At 37.3% G+C, this 21,542-nt stretch overlaps 1 protein-coding gene across 8 annotated transcripts in view; it reads left to right on the top strand.

The window, feature by feature from the left end:
- The window catches only part of ZDBF2 (zinc finger DBF-type containing 2), a 43,758-nt gene that overhangs the window by 10,827 nt on the left and 11,389 nt on the right, over positions 1-21,542 (top strand). For 6 of the 8 annotated variants that reach the window (XM_012446335.3, XM_012446334.3, XM_012446338.3 and 3 more), the window contains one exon: positions 10,768-10,895. In XM_012446335.3, coding sequence (XP_012301758.2) covers positions 10,768-10,895 — 128 coding nt within the window. Of the gene's footprint in view, positions 1-5,631; positions 5,738-10,767; positions 10,896-21,542 lie in introns of all 8 variants that reach the window. The other 2 variants (XM_012446336.3, XM_012446337.2) reach the window with 2 other exon arrangements.

Raw genomic sequence — 21,542 nt, 5'->3', positions numbered from 1 at the left:
ATTTTAAAAATTGATTCAGCCCAACTGTATCTTTTAAGTGGGGAATTTAGTTCATTTAAATTCAAGATGATTATTGATAGGCAAGGAATTGCTTCTGTTATTTTGTTAATTGCTTTCCAGTTGTTTTGTGTGTGCTTTTTTCTTTTTTCTCTCTTATCATTGCAGTTTGGTGGTTTTCTATAGTAAGTAGGTTTTGATTCTTTTCTCTTTCTCCTTTGCACATCTGTTCTACCAGAGAGTTTTTATATTTTTGCATGTTTTCATGACAGTGACTATTGTCTTTTTTGCTTACCAGATGTAGGACTCCTTTGAACATTTCTTGTAAGGCTGGTCTAGTGGTGATGAATTCCTTCAGTTTTTGTTTCTCTGGGAAAGACTTGATTTTTCTCTCATGTCTGAAGGATAGCTTTGCTGGGTATAGTATTGTTTGACTGTTGGAGTAGTTTTAGCACTTTCAATATATCATCCCATTCTTTGGTGGCCTGTAAAATTTCTGCAGAGAAATCTGCTGTTAGTCTGATGATGATTCCCTTATATGTGACTTGATGCTTTTGTTGTTTTTTGCGTTCCATCTTTGGTCTTTGACCTTTGACAGTTTATAATGTGTCTCAAGAAGGACCTTTTTGGGTTGAATATATTTGGGATTCTTTGAGCTTCCCATATCTGGATGTCCATAGACTTGGGAAGTTTTTGACTATTATTTCATTAAGTAGGTTTTCTATGCCTTCTTGTCTTCCCCTTCTGGATTCCCATAATACAAATATTTGTTCACTCAGTGGTGTCCCTATGTCTTGTAGGCTTTCTTCACCTCTTTTTCATTATTTCTTTCTTTTTCCCTTTGACTGGGTAATTTCAAATGACTGATGTAAAAATATTTCTTTCTTCTACTTTATCAAATCTGCTGTTGAATCTCTCTACTGTATTTTTTATTTTGTTCATTGAATTCTTTAGCTGTAGGATTTCTGTTTGGTTCTTTTCATGATTTTTATCTGTGTTGAATTCTTGTTCATATTGAGAATGGTTTTTCTGATTTTGTTGAATTGTCTATGTGTATTTTCTTGTCTCTCATTGAGTTTCCTTAAGATCATTATTCTGATTTTTTTTTCAGAAATTAGTTGCTTTTCATTGGGTTTTGTTATTTTATATTTTCAGTTCTGGGGTGTTTATTGGGGTTTTTAGTGAGAAAGTTATGTTCCTTTGATGGTGTTATATTTCTTTACTTTTTTTTTATGTTTCTTATGTCCCTGCATTGATGTCTATGGATCTGGTGGAACAGTCACTTCTTCGATACTTTCTGGAGTGGCTTTTATATTGAGTAACTTTCACTTGCATTTGGGGTTTAGTGTGTTTCTTTAGCTGTGTTCACCATCAGCAATGGTGTGGGCTTCTAAAGTAGCCTTCACTGTAGAAGATTGTGGCGATGGCAGCAGCATAGGTTGTGAATGTCCTTGATGTCAAGGGCTTCTGGGGATCCGCCTGTTCTTGTTTTCATTACAATGGGGAGACTTAGCTGAGTAGATCCCTCTTGGTGTTAGGTCTGACATGACCTATAAGCAGCTTTTGTAGCACTGTGTTCCAGGTGCAGGTGCTTGGAGTAGCTGTGGGTCTAGGGTCCTAGGCTCATAGGCTTATGAACCTACTGTTGCACCTGGATCTTGGGTTACAGATTTGCTCTTAGGTGGGGTTAGATGTAGGTTGCCCACAGAGCCAGAATCTGTAACTTTCAGGCATGTACTAGTAGCTGGGGTCCAAGGAGTCAGCTTGTAGCTGAGATTCTACCCCTGAAAGGCAGGGCACAGCACTGGCCTGACTTCAGGGAAAAATAGTTGCTCTGGAGGTTTGATCTTAGGGAGCACGGTATGGCTGCAGTTCAGAAACGTGAGCCAGTAGAGCTCAGTGGCAACTCAGGTCTCAGGGGAAGAAGCTTGTATAGTAGCGACTGTAGACCCTGGGATGGTGGGACTCATCAGCAGCAGATACACAGCTGTTGTTTAGGTAGGGCAGGGAACAGCACAACGATGACTCAATTTGCTTGGTAAAGGCAGGTATCAGCATCTCAGACTCTAGGGGTCTAGTCTGGTCTAAGGAAGCCAAAGTACTAGAGTTGTTTGGCTAGTAGGATGACGTGTCTCAGCTTAGCTACTGCTCTGTTTCCCTGGGACATGGATTACTCAGCCTTGGGGTGCACAACTGCTCAGCTTGGCCAGGACACTAGTTCCCCAGGGGGCAATGTGCTGCTTCAGTTTAGGTCTGGGGGTCGTGACTGTTCTGGGTGGCCATTTCCCTGGGATGCAAGGTGCCACTTCAGGTTAGGTACTGGGGTGTGTGTGACTACTCTGAGTATCTAAGGCAGTTTCCTGCAATTCAGGATGCTACTTTAGCCTAGGCACTGGGGACGCATGACTGCTTTGAGCTGCCAAGGTACAATTTTCCTGGGAGGTAGGAAAATTCTTCAGCTCCAGTCTGATGGAGAGAGAGGAGTGGTGGGTGAAGTAGCTTCACTTCTTCTTGGTTCCATGAGGAAGGGTTTAATCACTGTTAGCTTGGCCTGGGGATTTCAGGCCACTGGGCTAGTATGATTCAGCAGTGGCTTAGCCTCAGGGATGAAAGGGAGCCATGGCTACTTGTCCCTGGAGCAAAACATGTTTCAGCCATAGTTCCACTTGCAAGGTGGTATAGCCACATGGGCCACAGGGGCCAGGGCACAGTATTAGCTTCTTCTCTCAGGGGAACCCAATGGTGTAGACTCCAGACAGCTCCCTCAGCTGGTCTTAGTACCTGTGAGGACTACAGGGGTGGGGTCTGTAGGTATCCAAGATATTAATGGAGGCTGGTTGTTGGGATTCTCTTGCTTGCCTCCTTGCTGTAGGAAGAAGTTCTTCCTGGTTCCCAGCTGATCCTGGTTGGGAATGGGGTGGTGGGGGCCTGGCATTCCCTTTTGTTCTCTGTGTTGCCATTCTGAGTTCTGTGCTCACCCTAGTTTCTGTTTCTTCTTTGATGCACTCCATTGCTCTTCTTCAGTTGTTTTCATTAAAATGTAGTTGTCCGTTCATTGTGCTGGCCATCTTTTTCCAAATTTATTCTTTTGTTTGTGATATACAATAGTCCCAGCACCATTTGTTGAAGACTATCCTTTCCCCATTCAGTTGACATCCTTGTTGAAAATCAGTTGACTATAAATAAATATAAGGTTTACTTCTGTGCTTTCAATTTCATTTTATTTTATTTTATTTTGAGATGGAGTCTCGCTCTGTTGCCAGGCGCCAGGCTGGAGTGCAGTGGCGCGATCTTGGCTCACTGCAACCTCTGCCTCCTGGGTTCAAGCAATTCTCCTGCCTCAGCCTCCCAAGTAGCTGGGACTACAGGCGTGCGCCACCATGCCCAGCTAATTTTTGTATTTAAGTAGAGACGGGGTTTCACCATGTTGGCCAGGATGGTATCGATCTCTTGACCTCGTGGTCCGCCTGCCTCGGCCTCCCAAAGTGCTGGGATTACAGGTGTGAGCCACTGCGCCTGGCCTCAGTTCCATTTTATTTATCTATGTATCTGCCCTGGTGCCAGTGCCACATAGTCTTGATTATTGTAGCTATGTAGTAAAATTTGAAATCAGGACATTTGAGTCCTCCAACTTTGTTCCTCTTTTTCAAGATTGTTTTGGCTGTTCTTGGTTCCTTGTATTTCCATATGAATTTAAAGATCACCCTGTCAGTATCTGCAGAAAAACAGCTGGAATTCTGATAGAGATTGTATTGAATCTGTAGATACATTCATGGGGAATATCCATCTTAGTATTAAGTCTTCTAATCCATGAATAGGGGTATTTCCATTTACGTAGAGCTTCTTTAAAATCTTTCAACAGTGTTTTGTTTTGTAATTTTCAATGTACAAGTTTTACACTTCTTATGTTAAATTTATTCCCAAGCATTTTGTTATTTTTGATGCTGTTGTAATTGTTTTCTTAAGTTCATTTTGGATCGTTCATTGCGAGTGAATGGAGAGCTTCAATAGATTTTTAAATATTGATCCTGTATAATACAACCTTGCTCACCTTGTTTATTAGTGCTAATAATTTTTTTTGTAGATTCCTTAGGATTTTCTGTGTACTAGATTATGTTGTCTCCAAATAGTTTTACTACTTTTTTCCCCAATCTGGATGCCATTATTTCTTTTTTTGAGACGGAGTTTCGCTCTTATTACCCAGGCTGGAGTGCAATGGTATGATCTCGGCTCACCGCAACCTCTGCCTCCTGAATTCAGGCAATTCTCCTGCCTCAGCCTCCCGAGTAGCTGGGATTACAGGCATGCGCCACCATGCCCAGCTAATTTTTTTTGTATTTTTAGTAGAGACGGGGTTTCACCATGTTGACCAGGATGGTCTCGATCTCTTGACCTCGTGATCCACCCGCTTCGGCCTCCCAAAGTGCTGGGATTACAGGCTTGAGCCACCGCATAATTGCTCTTGCAAGAACTTCTCGTATGATTAGTGTTAAAGTAGTGAGAATGGACATCCTTGTTTTGTTCTGGATCTTAGGAGAAAACTTTCAGTCTTTTACCATTAAGTTTGATGCTAGTTGTGGGTTTAAGCCTTCTATTCCTAATTTGCTAAGTGTTTAATCATGAAAGGGTATATAGGCTTTTGTCCAATGCTTTTCTTCATCTATTAGATAAGTATGTTTTTTTCCTTTAGTCTATTGATATAATATATTACTGTATTCATCAGCTCAGACTGCCATAATAAAATACCATATACTAGGTAGTTTAAATTAGCAATCCCCAACCTTTTTGGCAGCAGAGACTGGTTTTGTGGAAGACAATTTTTCCACAGATGGGGTGGAGGGGTGTTTTGAGATTTAACTGTTCTGTCTCAGATCATCAAGCATTAGATTCTCACAAGGAGTATGCAACCTAGATCCCTTGCATGCATAGTTCACAATAGAGTTTGCACTCCTATGAGAATCTAGTGCTGCTGCTGATCTGACAGGAGGTGGAGCTCAGGTGGTAATACTCCCTTGCCTGCTGCTCACCTCCTGCTGTGTGACCCAGTTCCTAACAGGCCACGGACAGATATCTTACAGGCCTTCTCACTGTGTCCTCCTGTAACAGAGAGAGAGGGTGATTTCTCTTCCTATTTTATAAGGCCACCAATCTTACTAAATTTGGTCCCTGCCCTTATGCCTTCGTTTCACCTAAATTACCTCCTAAAAGCCCTGTCTCCAAATACAGTCACATGAGGGGTTAGAACCTCAACATATGGATTTTTGGGGGGGATGCAGTTCAACCTATAGCAATTAGATTGATTGGTTTTCAGATGTTAAACTAATCTTGCATTTTGGGATAAATCCCACTTGTTCATGGTGTATAATCCTTTTTATATGTTGCTGGATTTGGTTTGCTCTTAATAATTTGTTGAGGATGTTTGCAGCCTTAGATTTCAAGGCTTTGCAGAACTATAAAAGCAGTCAAGTAATATGGGGCCCATATCTAGTGAAGTATTTTAACAGAAACAATGGAAGCCAAAAGAAAGAAAACAATTGCCACCTAGAATTCTCTACTCAATACGTATATCTTTTAATAAGGCAGGTGAAATAAAACTATTTTCAGGAAATAAAAATTAAGGGAATTTGTCACCAGCAGACTCTCACTAAAGGAAAAACTAAAAAGGAGTTCTTCAGGCAGAAGGAAAATGATTCCCGATGGAAGCTCACAGATACAGGAAGTTATGAAGAACAGTGGAAAGGTAAATATGTAGGCAATCTAAGTGAATACTGTCTTGTGGGATGAACAACAATGGCATATAAATTGGGAGGGGAGTAAGTGATGTTAATTTCTAAGAACTTTGCATTGTTTATAAAGAGAATAAAAGTAACAAATAATTTTAGACATTGACAGTTCAGGGTTGCTCATTGTAATCTCTTACCAAAATAGACTACAAAAAGTCTATAACTAACTATAGAGTTAACAGTAAGGGAAAAATTGAAATAATGAAACATTGTCTACAAGAACACAAGAAAGGAGAGGAAAAGGGATAATTGTATAGGCAAGAATAATAACAGATTGAAAAAGTCAAATATAACTCTATCAATAATATATTAAGTGAAAACAGATTTGATGCTTGAATTACAACTGTATTCAATATTTTGTCAGAGATCCTAGTCAAGGAAATACGGAAAGAAAAAGAAATAAAAATGATAAGGATTGGATAAGAAGAAATAAAACTATTATTATTTATACACAACATGATTGTGGACATGAAAATTCAAAAGATAGCTAGGTAAACCATCAGAATCAATAAGTGAGTTTAAAAAGGTTGTTAGACCAATGTAAAAAGGAAGTGTATTTTTATATACAGATACCATACAGAAAATGAGATACAATTATTTATAATAGCATTAAAGAACATCAAATTCTAGGGAATAAATGTAAGAAAATGTAAGATATTTAAGCTAGAAACTATAAACATTCAAAGAAATTTTCATGTTCATGGATTAGAAGAATCAATATCATAAACATGTCAATTCTGCCTAGATTGTTATATTTATCCAATGTAATTTCAATCAAAATCTCAGAAAAATGTTTTTTGTTTTTTTTTTTAATGAAAAACCAATTCCGTAGAAATAAATGTGGGAAAGTAAAAGGCTCAGAAGAACCAGGATAGTCTTAAGAACAAAGTGAATAGATGTCCTCTACCAGATACTAAAACTTTTGAAACTACAGTCTTTAAAATAGTACAGTCTTGCTGCAGAGTTAGAAGGACCATGGAAACAAGCCAGGAACTCCAGAAACAGACACATATATGGATGTCTGATTTGTCACAAAGGTGGCGCTGCAGAGCAGTGAGAACAGGACTTTCTTCAATAAATGATACTGGGTCAATTGAATATTTATATGGAGAGGAAAATGAAACTTTATTGCTGAATCACCCTGCATATAAAAATCAGTTAGAAGTAGATGTAAATGTCGTAGGCAAAATAGCAAACCTTCTAGAAACAGGAGAAAATCTTTATGACTTTGATGGTAAAGAGAGATTTCTGGCCACAAAAAGGACTGACGAAGAAAAAAAGATAAAACTGGGCTGCAATAAAATTAAGAAACAATGGAAGGTGATTAAGAAAGTGAAAAGCTGCAGAGAGGAAGATGGTACTCAAAACACATATAATTGAACAAAGAACTGGTGTTCAGAATAAATAAGGAATTTCTACAAGTCCATAAGGAAGAGACAGAACATTCATTTGAAAAACAGAGAGACTTGAACAGACCCAACATAAAAGAGGATATCCAGATGACCAGTAAATAGGAAAAGCTATCACAAAAATTACAGAGTAAGACCACAGTGATATAACTATAAAAAACTGTACAATAGCTAAAATTAAAGAGACTGACAATACTAAGTGTTGATAAGGAGGTAGGAATATGGCTGGTAGGAATATAAATTGGTACAGCCACTTTGGAAGACTGGTTGGTAGTGAGTACTAAAGCTGAACATATGCAAATTTTATGACCCAGAAGTTTCACTCCTAATTACTCAACAAAAATGCATGGACATTGGCACCAAAAGGCATATAAGAAGGTTCTTCACAGCATTATTAGTAATAGCCAAAAGCCAGAAACAATGCAAATGTCCATCAAGAGTAGAATGGATAAATAAGATATGGCATATTCATACAATGAAATATGCAGAAAAGAAAATGAACAAATTCAGCTAATATGGATGAGTATCACATATATAATATTGAGTAAAATAAGTTAAATGAAAAAGCATACGTATTGTATGACCCCATTTATATACATTTCAGAAAATTTTAAAACTATAGTACTTAAAAGTTAGGTAATAGTTACTTTTGGGGAAAAGGGAAGGGATATTAGATTGGGATGGACATTACAGGGATTTCTGGGTGCTTGTCAACTTTTCATGGATGGTAAGAATGTGTTTACCATGTGATAGTTGATTGAGCTGTGTGCATATGATTTGTGTACTTTATGTATGTTATACATCAATTCAAAAAATCTAAAGGAACTACACTTTATGGGATGTAAATGAAGTTTTCTGTTCACATTGCTTTTTTATGAGAGGACAGGGTTGGATTTTATTATTTGTTGTTGTAATTTCAACTTTTATTTTAGATTCAGTGGGGACGGCACATGTGCAGGCTTGTTATGTGGGTATATTGTGTGATGCTGAGGTTTGGGGTACAAATGATCCCATCACCCAGGTAGTGAGCATAGTACCCAATAGGTAGTTTTTCAGCCCTTGTCCCCTGCCCTATCTTCCCTGACCCAGTATCCCCAGTGCCTTTTATTCCTATCTTTATGCCCACATGTACCTCATGTTTAGCTCTCACTTAAAAGTGAGAACATGTGGTATTTGATTTTCTGTTCCTGTGTAAATTTGCTTAGGATGATGGCCTCCAGCTACATCCATGTTGCTGCAAATGACATGATCTCATTTTTTATGGCTGTGTAGTATTCCATGATGTATATATACCACATATTCTTTATTCAGTAAGGTTGGATTTTAACTGAATATTTATTTGTTTCCTTGTGCATTTGTCCCCTTTAACCACCAGGCAGTCTAACTCTGGTGATGGGTCCTGGACAGTGGAGAGTTTTATAGCAAGATTTCTAAAGTGTCATAATTTAGATTGTTCCTGGGGCTAGGAGCACTAGCATGGACCTCTGAAGTCAACATGGAAGAAAATAATTGCAAGAGTTGTAACAGTAATCAGGAGCTAGCAACCTGTTTTAAGTTCTTTGAGCACCTTTACCAAGATACATATTTTCTAAGTATTGTTAAAACATATTTTAAAACATATTTTCTAAGTATTGTTAAATTAAAATGCACTATTAAATTGTAAGTAACATGTTAGAAATATGCCATTTGCTAACATGATACAATGGAAGAGAAGCTTTAGATTCAATAGATTCAAATCCTGGCCTTGCTGTTTGCTCAGCATAAACATCTGGGCAGTTTACTCTAATTTTTTATTATTTTTTTTTCTTTCTTTCTTTTTTTTTTTTTTGAGACAGAGTCTCACTCTGTCACCAAGTTTGGAGTGCAGTGATGCAGTCTCGGCTCACTGCAACCTCTGCCTCCAGGGTTCAAGCAATTCTCCCGCCTCAGCCTCCCAAGTAGCAAGGACTACCTGCATGTACCACCATGCCCAGGTAATTTTTAAATATTTTTTAGTAGAGACAGGGTTTTGCCATGTTGGCCAGGCTGGTCTCAAACTCCTGACCTCAGGTGATCTGCCCACCTCAGCTTCCCAAAGTGCTGGGATTACAGGCGTGAGCCACTGTGCCCAGCCCAGTTTACTCTAATTCTTATTGCCTTAGTCTTTTCATGCCAAATGGGGACAATATTCTTACTCAATGAAAAGTCAATGAAGATTACTGTGTAAATGGAATAGCACTGCGTTTGGTACAAGGTGCTCTGTAGGTAGAATTTTTCCCGTTCTGCCTACTAGTCTACTAAATAATATTAACAAAGGCAAAATCTTTCTAACTTTGGAGAGAATTACAAAACTGAAAAATTTAGTGTGTTCATTTTAATTTTCTGTTTAAGTTAGGATTTTTAATCTCTGAAAGAAAATAAAGGGGACTTTTCTGTCAATTGATCTTTGACCTCTTCTAATACAATAATCCAACCCTGTTCTCTCTCAACAGATTTTTATTTTTAAAAAGATTTACTCATTGAAAAATATACAAATTTCTAAGAAAAACTGAAAACTACCTATAACTGTACCACGCTGATGTCAATATTAGTAAGGTTTGGCATACAGTAGTCCCCCCTTATCTGTGGTTGGTTTCAGTTACCCACAGCCAAACGTGGCTTGGAAATATTAAATGGAAAATTTCAGAAATAAATGGGCAAGTAAATTGCACGTCATTCTGAGTATTGTGATGAAATCCTTCGCTGTCACTCATTGTCCCACTCAGGAAATGAATCATCGTTTGTCCAGCATATTCCTGCTGTACATACCACCTGCCCGTTAGTCACTCAGTAGCTGTCTTGGTTATTAGATCGACTCTTGCGACTGTTGGCTATCACAGTGCTTGTGTTCTCATAACCCTTATGTTACTTTTATTGCAGTATATTGTTATAATTGTTTTATTTCATTATCAGTTATTGTCGTTAATCTCTTACTGTGCCTAGTTTATAAATTAATCTTTATCATAGGTACATAAGGAAAAATGTAGTATATAGGTTTGGTACTATCCACCGTTTCAGGTGTCCATTGGGGGTCTTGGAACAAATCCCCTGCGGATAATAGGGGACTACTGTAATTTCTTCCATTTACTTGTCTGTATGTTTTTAAACTGTAGTTTCAGATGAAACCATACATGTGACTTTTGCATCCCTCATTTTTTCTTAATACGTAACATTTCTCCATGTTATTAAAATTATTCATATTATTTTAGATAGCTGCATAGTATTATGTCTTAGAGCCTATTATAATTGAAGTATTTTACTGTTAGACACTTAACAAGGTTTCCAGTTTTTGGTTATCCTATGATAACAGCGTCTTTTTTGCATGAATCATTTACCTTTAAGACTTATTTCCTTAGGTTATATTTTTTAAAAATCTCATTATTTTACCTAAGGGAAAGTAAAGTAGTTTTATGATTTTTAGATGCAAATTTCAGAATTGCTTTATAGAAAAGATATCAATTCATAATTTTACCAGGAGTGTATAAATGAATCCATTTTGTCAAACCCTCATTATTGAGTACTACCCATTTGAAAATATTCCATTTCTTTTTTCTTTATAGCATTTGTTCAGTGCTCAGCACAGGAGTCTGACCAGACAGAGTAGACGTCAAATATGTACCAGTAGTTTGATGGAACGTTTCTTACAAGATGTACTGCAGCACCATCCATATCATTGTCAAGAGAGCAGGTAAAGTAGCTGATTGGAATCATATTTATACATAGTTGTATGTTACAGTAGGTGTTTGTATTCATGTCCCAATCAGTACTTTAAAGTGCATCTTTGAGTCAAGGAATATCAAGTGAAATTTTAGTAACTTTCATTTGCAATGTTAAATTTTTCTTAGCTTAAGTAAGAAATTTCACTACAGAAGATATGGACTACAATATGTTTTTTTCCCTAAATGAAAGTCTTAGGCTAATAAATAATTATATATCATTAAGATGTTTTATAACTATGTATAGGACTAAGCAGGGGGAAAAGGAGGAAGAAATAGTTTTTAAAAGATTAGTAACAAAAGCTGGTGATGATAGCAGAGTAAGGACAATCAAGTCAAAACTGAGTCAATTCCACATTAATAAAAATTTTTGCTAATTCTGAGTAAAAGGGCTATCAAAAGAAATTGCCTTTTTAAATAATCTGACTGTATCTTGTTAGCTATTCTTGTATCAATTTTAGTTGTTTTTAATAAAAAGTAATTATTTTGATAACCTTTAGGAGTTAATGCCCTATGTTAAAGAAAAGCATTGGTAGAAAATCAGATTAAATACTATAGTAAGTTTGTAGCTCCAGCTGTACAAGATAAGGTAAAAATAGATTATTAGCACATCTCTGCAGAATTAGCTGAGAGGTACACCAGTTAGTAGAAAAAGGAATAAACTTCTCTGTTTTGCAGATCACTAACGTGTACCTTAGAAATGGCAAAAATATTTTAATGGGGAGTACTTACAGGAAAACAAGATGGTTTCTTAGCTGGTGGGGAGATAGAATCCTATCCTGGGGTCAGTGTAAATTTCCAGGTTTTTTTTTTTTTTTTTTGAGACGGAGTCTTGCTCTGTCGCCCAGGCTGGAGTACAGTGGCGCGATCTCAGCTCACTGCAACCTTCACCTCCCAGGTTCAAGCAATTCTTCCTGCCTCAGCCTCCCAAGTAACTGGGATTACAAGCACCCGCCACTGTACCTGCCTAATTTCTTTTTGTATATTTACTAGAGACCAGGTTTCACCAGATACTCAAGAGTAGTCCCAGATATTCGAGAGGCTGAAGCAGGTGGGTCACTTGAGCCCAGGAGTTTGAGAGCTGTAATCACACCACTGCACTTACTACACCTGCCTAATTTTTTTTTGTATATTTAGCAGAGACCAGGTTTTGCCAGCTGCTTGAGAGTATAGTCCCAGATACTCGAGAGACTCAAGCAGGAGGGTCAGTTGAGTCCAGGAATTTGAGGCTACAGTGAGCTGTAATCACACCACTGCACTCCAGTTCAGGCAACAGAGTGATACCCACAAACAAACAAAAAACAGCTAAACTCTTGAGCTAAAAAGAAAAACTCCTGAGCTAAAAAGAAAAAACACTTAAAAGAAATAGAATCTATGAAATATGGCCAAAATAAAAATGTCATACTTTTAAATACTTCCATTAAGAAAAGAATTCATAAACACAACGGGACACACAACTTAAGATGAAAAAATAACAACGAATTCCTCGCATAAGAAGGTAGACGAAATATATTAAGAAAAAAAAACATTAAGACAAAACAAAAACAAAGCAAGAGCTGATTTTCAGGAAAGCTAAAACAGTAGAAAACTTATAATGTCTAGACAAGGAAGGATGGGAAAGGAAATTTTTTTAAAATCATAAATCCTATAATTTAGAAAGCTTATACATATATAATAAAATACTACTGGCATGGGATTTTTAAAAAAGGAAACAAAGTGGTATTCAAAATGAGATACATGTACACATATATATACAAATACGAGAACTTAGGTTATGACACAGGTGGTGACATTTTATAGCAGCAGGGATAATTAGAGATACAAGAAGTACTTGTCAGGCAGAGTGGCTCACACCTGTAATCCCAGCAACCTTGGGAGGCTGAGATGGGTGGATCACCTGAGGTCAGGAGTTCAAAACCAGCCTTACTAACATGGTGAAACCCACCTGTACTGAAAATACAAAATTAGCCGGGTGTGGTGGTGCATGCCTGTACTCCCAGCTACTTGGGAGGCTGAGGCAGGAGAATCGCTTGAACCCGGGAGACGGAAGTTACAGTGAGCCTAGATCTTGCCATTGCACTCCGGCCTGGGCAACAAGAGTGAAACTCTGTCTCAAAAGAAAAGAAGTCCTGCCTCATACCACATATTAAAACAAACTCCAAGATGATTACAAATATTTAAAAGAAAAAACAAAGGCATGAAGAAAAAGGTATAAAAGGATCCATAAACAGAAATTCTCCTTACATCTGATTAAATAAAATAAATTTAATTTCTGTATGATAAAGAATAGCATAAACAGTTAAAAGACAAACAATAGGTTCTAAAAAAAAAACCTCTAACATTTAAAATGCAAAGGACCATTATTCATACTCAAATATTGCAAACAAATCCAAAATATACAAATAACAATAGAAAAATGGGCAAAGTATATTAACAAACATATAGAATAAAATATGGCCAATGAATATACAAAAAAGTTCTACCTGAAAATAGATTATATAGGATTATTAGTATGTATATCTACATGTTTTTGGCCTATTACGTTGGGAGGGAAAATAGAAGCTGATAATCCCAGTGTTAGCAACAGTTACAGGAAATGAGCATTCTTTTTTGCTGCTGGTGTGAGTATAAATTGATATAGCCTTCTAGAAAGTGTCTAGCAAGGATTTCAAATGTCCATACACAATTTGAGCAACAAAATAAATAATAAATAGTAACAAGTTAAAACCCATAGAATAAAAGAAATATCCATGATTCTCCAATGATATAAATAAATATTAAATACTTGAATAAATAAATGAAAGAACAAGTAAAGCCCTTTTTCTTTCTTTCTCTTTCTTTTTTTCTTTTTTTATTGTACTTTAGGTTCTTGGGTACATGTGCAGATCATGTAGGATTGTTGCATAGGTACATACATGGCAATGTGGTTTGCTGCCTCCATCCCCCCGTCACCTACATCTGGCATTTCTCACCATGTTATCCCTCCCTGACATCCCCACCCCACCCCCCACTGTCCCTCCCTTGGTCCCCCCAACAGACCCCAGTGTGTGATGCTCCCCTCCCTGTGTCCATGTGTTCTCATTGTTCAACACCCACCTATGAGTGAGAACATAAGGTGTTTGATTTTCTGTTCTTGTGTCAGTTTGCTGAGAATTATGGTTTTCAGATTCATCCATGTCCCTATAGAGGACACGAACTCATCGTTTTTTATGGCTGCATAGTATTCCATGGTGTATATGTGCCACATTTTCCTTGTCCAGTCTATCTTTGATGTGCATTTGGGTTGGTTCCAGGTCTTTGCTATTGTAAACAGTGCAGCTGTGAACGTATGTGTGCATGTGTCTTTATAATAGAATGATTTATAATCCTTTGGGTATATACCCAGTAATGGGATTGCTGGGTCAAATGGAATTTCTATTTCTAGATCCTTGAGGAAGCACCACACTGTCTTCCACAATGGTTGAACTAATTTACACTCCCACCAACAGTGTAAAAGTGTTCCTGTTTCTCCACATCCTCTCCAGCCTCTGTTGTCTCCAGATTTTGTAATGATCACCATTGTAACTTGTGTGAGATGGTATCTCAATGTGGTTTTGATTTGCATTTCTCTAATGACCAGTGATGATGAGCATTTTTTCATATGCTTGTTGGCCTCATATATGTCTTCTTTTGAAAAGTGTCTGTTCATATCCTTCTCCCACTTTTGGATGGGTTTGTTTGTTTTTTCTTGTAAATCTGTTTTAGTTCTTTGTAGATTCTGGATATTAGCCCTTTGTCAGATGGGTAGCTTGCAAAATTTTTTTCCCATTCTGTTGGTTGCCAGTTCACTCTAATGATTGTTTCTTTTGCTGTACAGAAGCTCTGGGGTTTAATTAGGTCCCATTTGTCTATTTTGGCTTTTGTTGCCAGTGCTTTTGCTGTTTTAGTCATGAAGTCCTTGCCTATGCCTATGTTCTGAATGGTTTTGCCTAGGTTTTCTTCTAGGGTTTTTATGGTGTTAGGTCTTGTGTTTAAGTCCTTAATCCCTCTGTAGTTAATTTTAGTGTAAGGTGTCAGGCAGGGGTCTAGTTTCTGCTTTCTGCACACTGCTAGCCAGTTTTTCCAGCACAATTTATTAAACAGGGAATCCTTTCCCCTTTGCTTGTTTTTGTCAGGTTTGTCAAAGATCAGATGGTTGTAGATGTGTGGCATTGCCTCCAAGGTCTCTGTTCTATTCCATTGGTCTATATTGCTGTTTTGGTACCAGTACCATGCTGTTTTTATTACTGTAGTTTTGTAGTATAGTTTCAAATCAGGTAGCATGATGCCTTTGGCTTTGTTCTTTTTGCTTAGGATTGTCTTGGCTATGCAGGCTCTCATTTGGTTCCATATGAAGTTTAAGGTGGTTTTTTCCCATTCTGTGAAGAAGGTAATTGGTAGCTTGAGGGCGATAGCGTTGAATCCGTAGATTACTTTTGGCAATATGGTCATTTTCACGATATTGATTCTTCCTAACCATAAGCATGGAATGTTTTTTCATTTGTTTGTGTCCTCTCTTATTTCCTTGAGCAGTGGTTTATATCTCTTTGAAGAGGTCCTTTACATCCTTTGTTAGTTGTATTCCTAGGTATTGTATTCTCTTGGTAGCAATTGTGAATGGGAGTTTGTTCATGATTTGGCTCTCAGTTAGTCTGTTATTGGTATATAGAAATGCTTGTGATTTCTGCGCATTGATTTTGTATCCTGAGACTTTGCTGAAATTGCTTATCAGTTTAAGGAGATTTTGGGCTGAGATGATAGGGTCTTCTAAATACACAATCATGTCATCTGCAAATAGAGACAATTTGACTTCCTCTTTTCCTAGTTGAATACCCTTTTTTTTTCTTGCCTAATTGCTCTGGCTAGAACTTCCAATACTGTATTGAATAGGAGTGGTGACAGAGGGCATCCTTGTCTAGTGCCAGATTTCAAAGGGAATGCTTCCAGTTTTTGCCCATTCACTATGATATTGGCTGTAGGTTTGTCATAAATAGCTTTTATTATTTTGAGATATGTTCCTTCGATTCCTAGTTTATTGAGAGTTTTTAGCATAAAGGGCTGTTGAATTTTGTCGAAGGCCTTCTCTGCCTCTGTTAAGATAATCGTGGTTTTTGTCTTTGGTTCTGTTTATGTGGTGGATTACATTTATAGACTTGTGTATGTTGAACAGCCTCGCATCCCTGGAATGAAGCCTGTTGATTGTGATGGATAAGTTTTTTGACGTGCTGTTGCAATTGGTTTGCCAGTATTTAAGATTTTTTCATCAATGTTCATCATGGATATTGGCCTGAAGTTTTCTTTTTTTGTTTAGTCTCTGCTGGGTGTTGGTATCAGGATGATGTTGGTCTCATAAAATGATTTGGGAAGGATTCCCTCTTTTTGGATTGTTTGGAATAGTTTCAAAAGGAATAGTACCAGCTCCTCTTTATACATCTGGTAGAATTCAGCTATGAACCTGTCTGAACCTGGACTTTTTTTGGTTGGTAGACTATTAATTGCTGTCTCAACTTCAGCCCTTGTTATTGGTCTGTTCAAGGTTTCAGCTTCTTCCTGGTTTTGGCTTGGGAAGTTACAAGTGTCCAGGAATTTATCCATTTCTTCCAGGTTTACTGGTTTATGTGCATAGAGTTGTTTGTAGTAATCTCTGATTGTAGTTTGTATTTCTGTGGAGTCAGTGGTGATATCCCCTTTATTGTTTTTTATTGCATCTATTTTATTTTTCTCCCTTTTCTTTTTTATTAATCTGGCTAGTGGTCTGTCTATTTTGTTGATCTTTTCAAAAAACCAGCTCCTGGATTTATTGATTTTTTTGAAGGATTTTTTGTGTCTATCTCCTTGAGTTCTGCTCTGATCTTAGTTATTTCTTGTCTTCTGCTAGCTTTTGAGTTTTTTTTGATCTTGACCCTCTAGCTCTTTCGATTTTAATGATAGGGTGTCGATTTTAGATCTTTCCTTGCTTCTCATGTGGGTATTTATTGCTATAAGTTTCCCTCTAGACACTGCTTTAAATGTGTCCCAGAGATTCTGGTATGTTGTGTCTTCGTTCTTGTTGGTTTCAAAGAACATCTTTATTTCTGCCTTCATTTCATTGTTTATCCAGTTGACATTCAGGAGCCAGTTGTTCCAGTTTCCATGAAGTTGTGCGGTTCTGAAGTTAGTTTCTTAATTCTGAGTTCCAATTTGATTGCACTGTGGTCTGAGAGACTGTTTGTTATGATTTCCATTCTTTTGCATTTGCTGAGGAGTGATTTACTTCCAATTATGTGATCAGTTTTAGAGTAGGTGCCATGCAGTGCTGAGAAGAATGTATATTCTGTGGATTTGGAGTGAAGATTTCTGTAGATGTCTCTTAGGTCCGCTTGTTCCAGATCTGAGTTCAAGTACTGGATATCCTTGTTAATTTTCTGTCTTGTTGATCTGTCTAATATTGACAGTGGAGTGTTAAAGTCTCTCACTATTATTGTGTGGGAGTCTAAGTCTCTTTGTAGGTTGTTAAGAACTTGCTTTATGTATCTGGGTGCTCCTGTATTGGGTGTGTATATATTTAGGATTGTTAGCTCTTCTTGTTGCATTGATCCTTTTACCATTATGTAATGTCCTTCTTTGTCTCTTTTGATCTTTGTTGCTTTAAAGTCTATTTTATCGGAGATGAGAATTGCAACTCCTGCTTTTTTTTGCTCTCCATTTGCTTGATAAATCTTCCTCCATCCCTTTATTTTGAGCCTATATGTGTCCTTGCACATGAGATGGGTTTCCTGAATACAGCACACTGATGGGTTTTGACTTTTTATCCAATTTGCCAGTCTGTATTAGAGCTCTTCTTGGCTGAGCGCGGTGGCTCATGCCTGTAATCCCGGCACTTTGGGAGGCCAAGGTGGGCGGATCATGAAGTCAAGAGATCGAGACCATCCTGGCCAACATTGTGAAACCCCATCTCTACTAAAAAATACAGAAATTAGCTGGGTGTGGTGGCGTGCACCTGTAGTCCTAGCTACTCGGGAGGCTAAGGAAGGAGAATTACCTGAACCTGGGAGGCGGAAGTTGCAGTGAGCCATGATTGCGCCACTGTACTCCAGCCTGGTGACAGAGTGAGACTCTGTCTCAAAAAAAAAAAAAGTTCTTCTTCTTGGTACAGTTTTGATTAAAGGATCATTAATAGTTGCATAAAATAAGTGGGTAAAAGTAAGATAAGAAACAGGATAGTTACATAGTCTCAAGGTTCTTCCCCATATGATCCTTATTAATTACAATAGGAAAAACAGTAACTTCACAGTGGAGTAACTGGGCAGCCAGTACCTTAATCAAGTGGTTCAAGCTAACATCACCCGAATGATATGGCAACATTATGTGTCTCCTGATTCCATCTACTGAGAAGGGCACAACATCAATTCTAAGATAGTCATGCCCAAAATGTATAACTGAAATTTAATCATAAGAAAATATCAGGCAGACACAAATTGAAGGCTATCCCATAAATTAACTGGCCAGAACTTTATAAATAAAGCCTCAAGGTTTAAAAACAAAGAAAAACTGAGGAACTATTTAAGGTGAAGGAAAACTAAGGAGATACTGACAATGAAATGCAATGTGTAATTCTGGATTGGCTCCTGGTCCACGAAAAGGACATGAGTTAAGACAACCAGCAAAATTTAAACAAGGTCTATAGATTAGCTGTTAGTATGATATCAGTGTAATTTCTTAGTTTTTTGGTTTTTGTATTTTAAAATGGGCTCCATCTGAGCAGGATTCAGGGAGTTTTTGCTAACACTGGGATTATCAGCTTCTTTTTTCCCTCCTAACATGATAGGCCAAAAACATGTAGATATACATGTTGATAATCCTGTATAATCTGTTTTCAGGTAGAACTTTTTTGTATATTCTTTGGCCATGTTTTATTCTATGATATGTTTGCTAATATACTTTGCCCATTTTTCTATTGTTATTTGTATATTTTGGATTTGTTTGCAATATTTGAGTATGAATAATGGTCCTTTGCATTTTAAATGTTAGAGTTTTTTTTTTTTAGAACCTATTGTTTGTCTTTTAACTGTTTATGTTATTCTTTATCATACAGAAATTAAATTTTTTATTTAATCAGATGTAAGGAGATTTTCTGTTTATGGGTCCTTTTATACCTTTTTCTTCATGCCTTTGTTTTTTCTTTTAAATATTTGTAATCATCTTGGAGTTTGTTTTAATATGTGGTATGAGGCAGGACTTCTTTTCTTTTGAGACAGAGTTTCACTCTTGTTGCCCAGGCCAGAGTGCAACGGCAAGATCTAGGCTCACTGTAACTTCCGTCTCCCGGGTTCAAGCGATTCTCCTGCCTCAGCCTCCCAAGTAGCTGGGAGTACAGGCATGCGCCACCACACCCGGCTAATTTTGTATTTTCAGTACAGGTGGGGTTTCACCATGTTAGTAAGGCTGGTTTTGAACTCCTGACCTCAGGTGATCCACCCACCTCAGCCTCCCAAGGTTGCTGGGATTACAGATGTGAGCCACTCTGCCTGACAAGTACTTCTTGTATCTCTAATTATCCCTGCTGCTATAAAATGTCACCACCTGTGTCATAACCTAAGTTCTCGTATTTGTGTATATATGTGTACATGTATCTCATTTTGAATACCACTTTGTTTCCTTTTTTAAAAATCCCATGCCAGTAGTATTTTATTATATATGTATAAGCTTTCTAAATTATAGGATTTATGATTTAAAAAAAAAAGTCTTTCTCTTCCCCCTTATCTAGACATTGTTTTTCTATTGTTTTAGCTTTCCTGAAAATCAGCCCTTGCTTTATTTTTGTTTCATCGTAATTTTTTCCTTTTCTTAATATATTTCGTCGACTTTCTTATGCGAGGAATTCGTTGTTATTTTTTCATCTTAAATTGTGTGTCCTGTTGTGTTTGTGAATTCTTTTTTTGATGGAAGTATTTAAAAGTATAACACTTTTATTTTGGCCATATCTCATAGATTTTATTTCTTTTAGATAATTTAAAATTTTTTTTCTTTTTAGCTCAGAAGTTTTTCTTTTTAGCTCAAGAGTTTAGCTGTTTTTTGTTTGTTTGTGGGTCTCACTCTGTTGCCCAGGCTGGAGTGCAGTGGTGTGATTATAGCTTACTGTAGTCTAAAACTCCTGGGCTCAAGTGACCCTCCTGGTTCAGCCTCTCAAATATCTGGGACTATAGGTATGTACCACCATGCCTGGCTTATTTTATTTTATTTTATTTTTTGGAGACAGAGTCTTGCTCTGTCATCCAGGTTGGAGTGCAGTGGCGTGATCTCGGCTCACTGCAACCTCCACTTCCCAGGTTGAAGAGATCCTCCTGCCTCAGCCTCCTGAGTCGCTGGATCTACAGGCATGTGCCACCCTACCTGGCTAATTTTTTAGTAGAGGTGGGGTTTCACCATGTTAGCCATGTTGGTCTTGAACTCCTGACCTTGTGATCTGCCTGTCTCAGCCTCCCAAAGTGCTGGGATTACAGGCGTGAACCACTACGCCTGACCACCTGACTTATTTTAAAAATTTTTTGTAGAAACAGGATCTCATTATGTTGCCCAGGCTGGCCTCAAACTCCTGGCTTCAAGTGATGCTCCCAATTGAGTCTTCCAAAGTGGTGGGATTACAGGCATGAACCACCACACCTGGCCAAAAGAGTGGTTTTTAAACCTTAGTGGTTAGATTTTTAGAGAGCTTTTTTGTTGTTGTGTAGTTACAAATGATGAGTTACATGTAGATTATGATTTAATTGTTAAACATGTACACACACAGATATAGATGCAGATCAGAGCATCCAGATGGCAGTTCATGATTTTCTTGGGATTTTACTAGCTGTATGATTTTATGATTCTACCTTCTTTTCTTTTCTCCCTTTTCTTTCTTTTCTTAATGTTGCAAAATCAGTTTTATTTTGAGAATGTTGTGATAGTCCTTAAGATGAATGAAGATCGTCTAGGGTTCTGGAAAACTAGAGTAAAGTGGGTTGCCTGCAATGTCATTGTTTAGAAGTATGAAAAATTGAGGTGTTTTTTTTTTTTTTTTTTTGCTACACCACAATACTTTTGATGCAGGATAACTTATTTTCCAAATTTAAAATTAATCTTCAGGTAATAAATTTATATGGGAAAGATAGTAACAGCAATACTTATGCTAAAAGGAAATTGCATATGGCTGACACATGACAAATGACATCTCAAATTGGAAAAATTCAATACATTTTTAGGTATTATTCTATTTTTAATTTTTATAGGCTATTTTATAAACAAACAGTTTTAGATTAATGGAAACATTGAGGAAATAGTGCAGAGTGCACCTGTAATACCCTCTCACCCAATTTTTTTATTATTAACATTAACACGGTATATTTGTTATAAGTAATGAACTGCTATTAGTAAAGTCCATGGTTCATTTAGACTTCTTAGTTTCTACTTAAACTAAGATTTTCTTAGTTGTACTTCTTTTTCTGTTTCAGAATCCCATCCAGGATACCACATTACATTAACTTGTAATGTCTCTTAGGCTCCTCTTGGCTGTTATGGTTAAATCTTTTTTTTTTTCTTAAGCAAGTCTAGATGTGATGATACTTATCACTTTGAATGTTATT

Source organism: Aotus nancymaae, unplaced genomic scaffold, assembly GCF_030222135.1.
Source record: "Aotus nancymaae isolate 86718 unplaced genomic scaffold, 86718_ANA_hifiasm-v0.15.2.pri h1tg000008l, whole genome shotgun sequence".
NCBI lineage: Eukaryota > Metazoa > Chordata > Mammalia > Primates > Aotidae > Aotus > Aotus nancymaae.
Note: the sequence above shows the minus strand (reverse complement) of the source record. Positions and strands in the feature narration are given on the sequence as shown.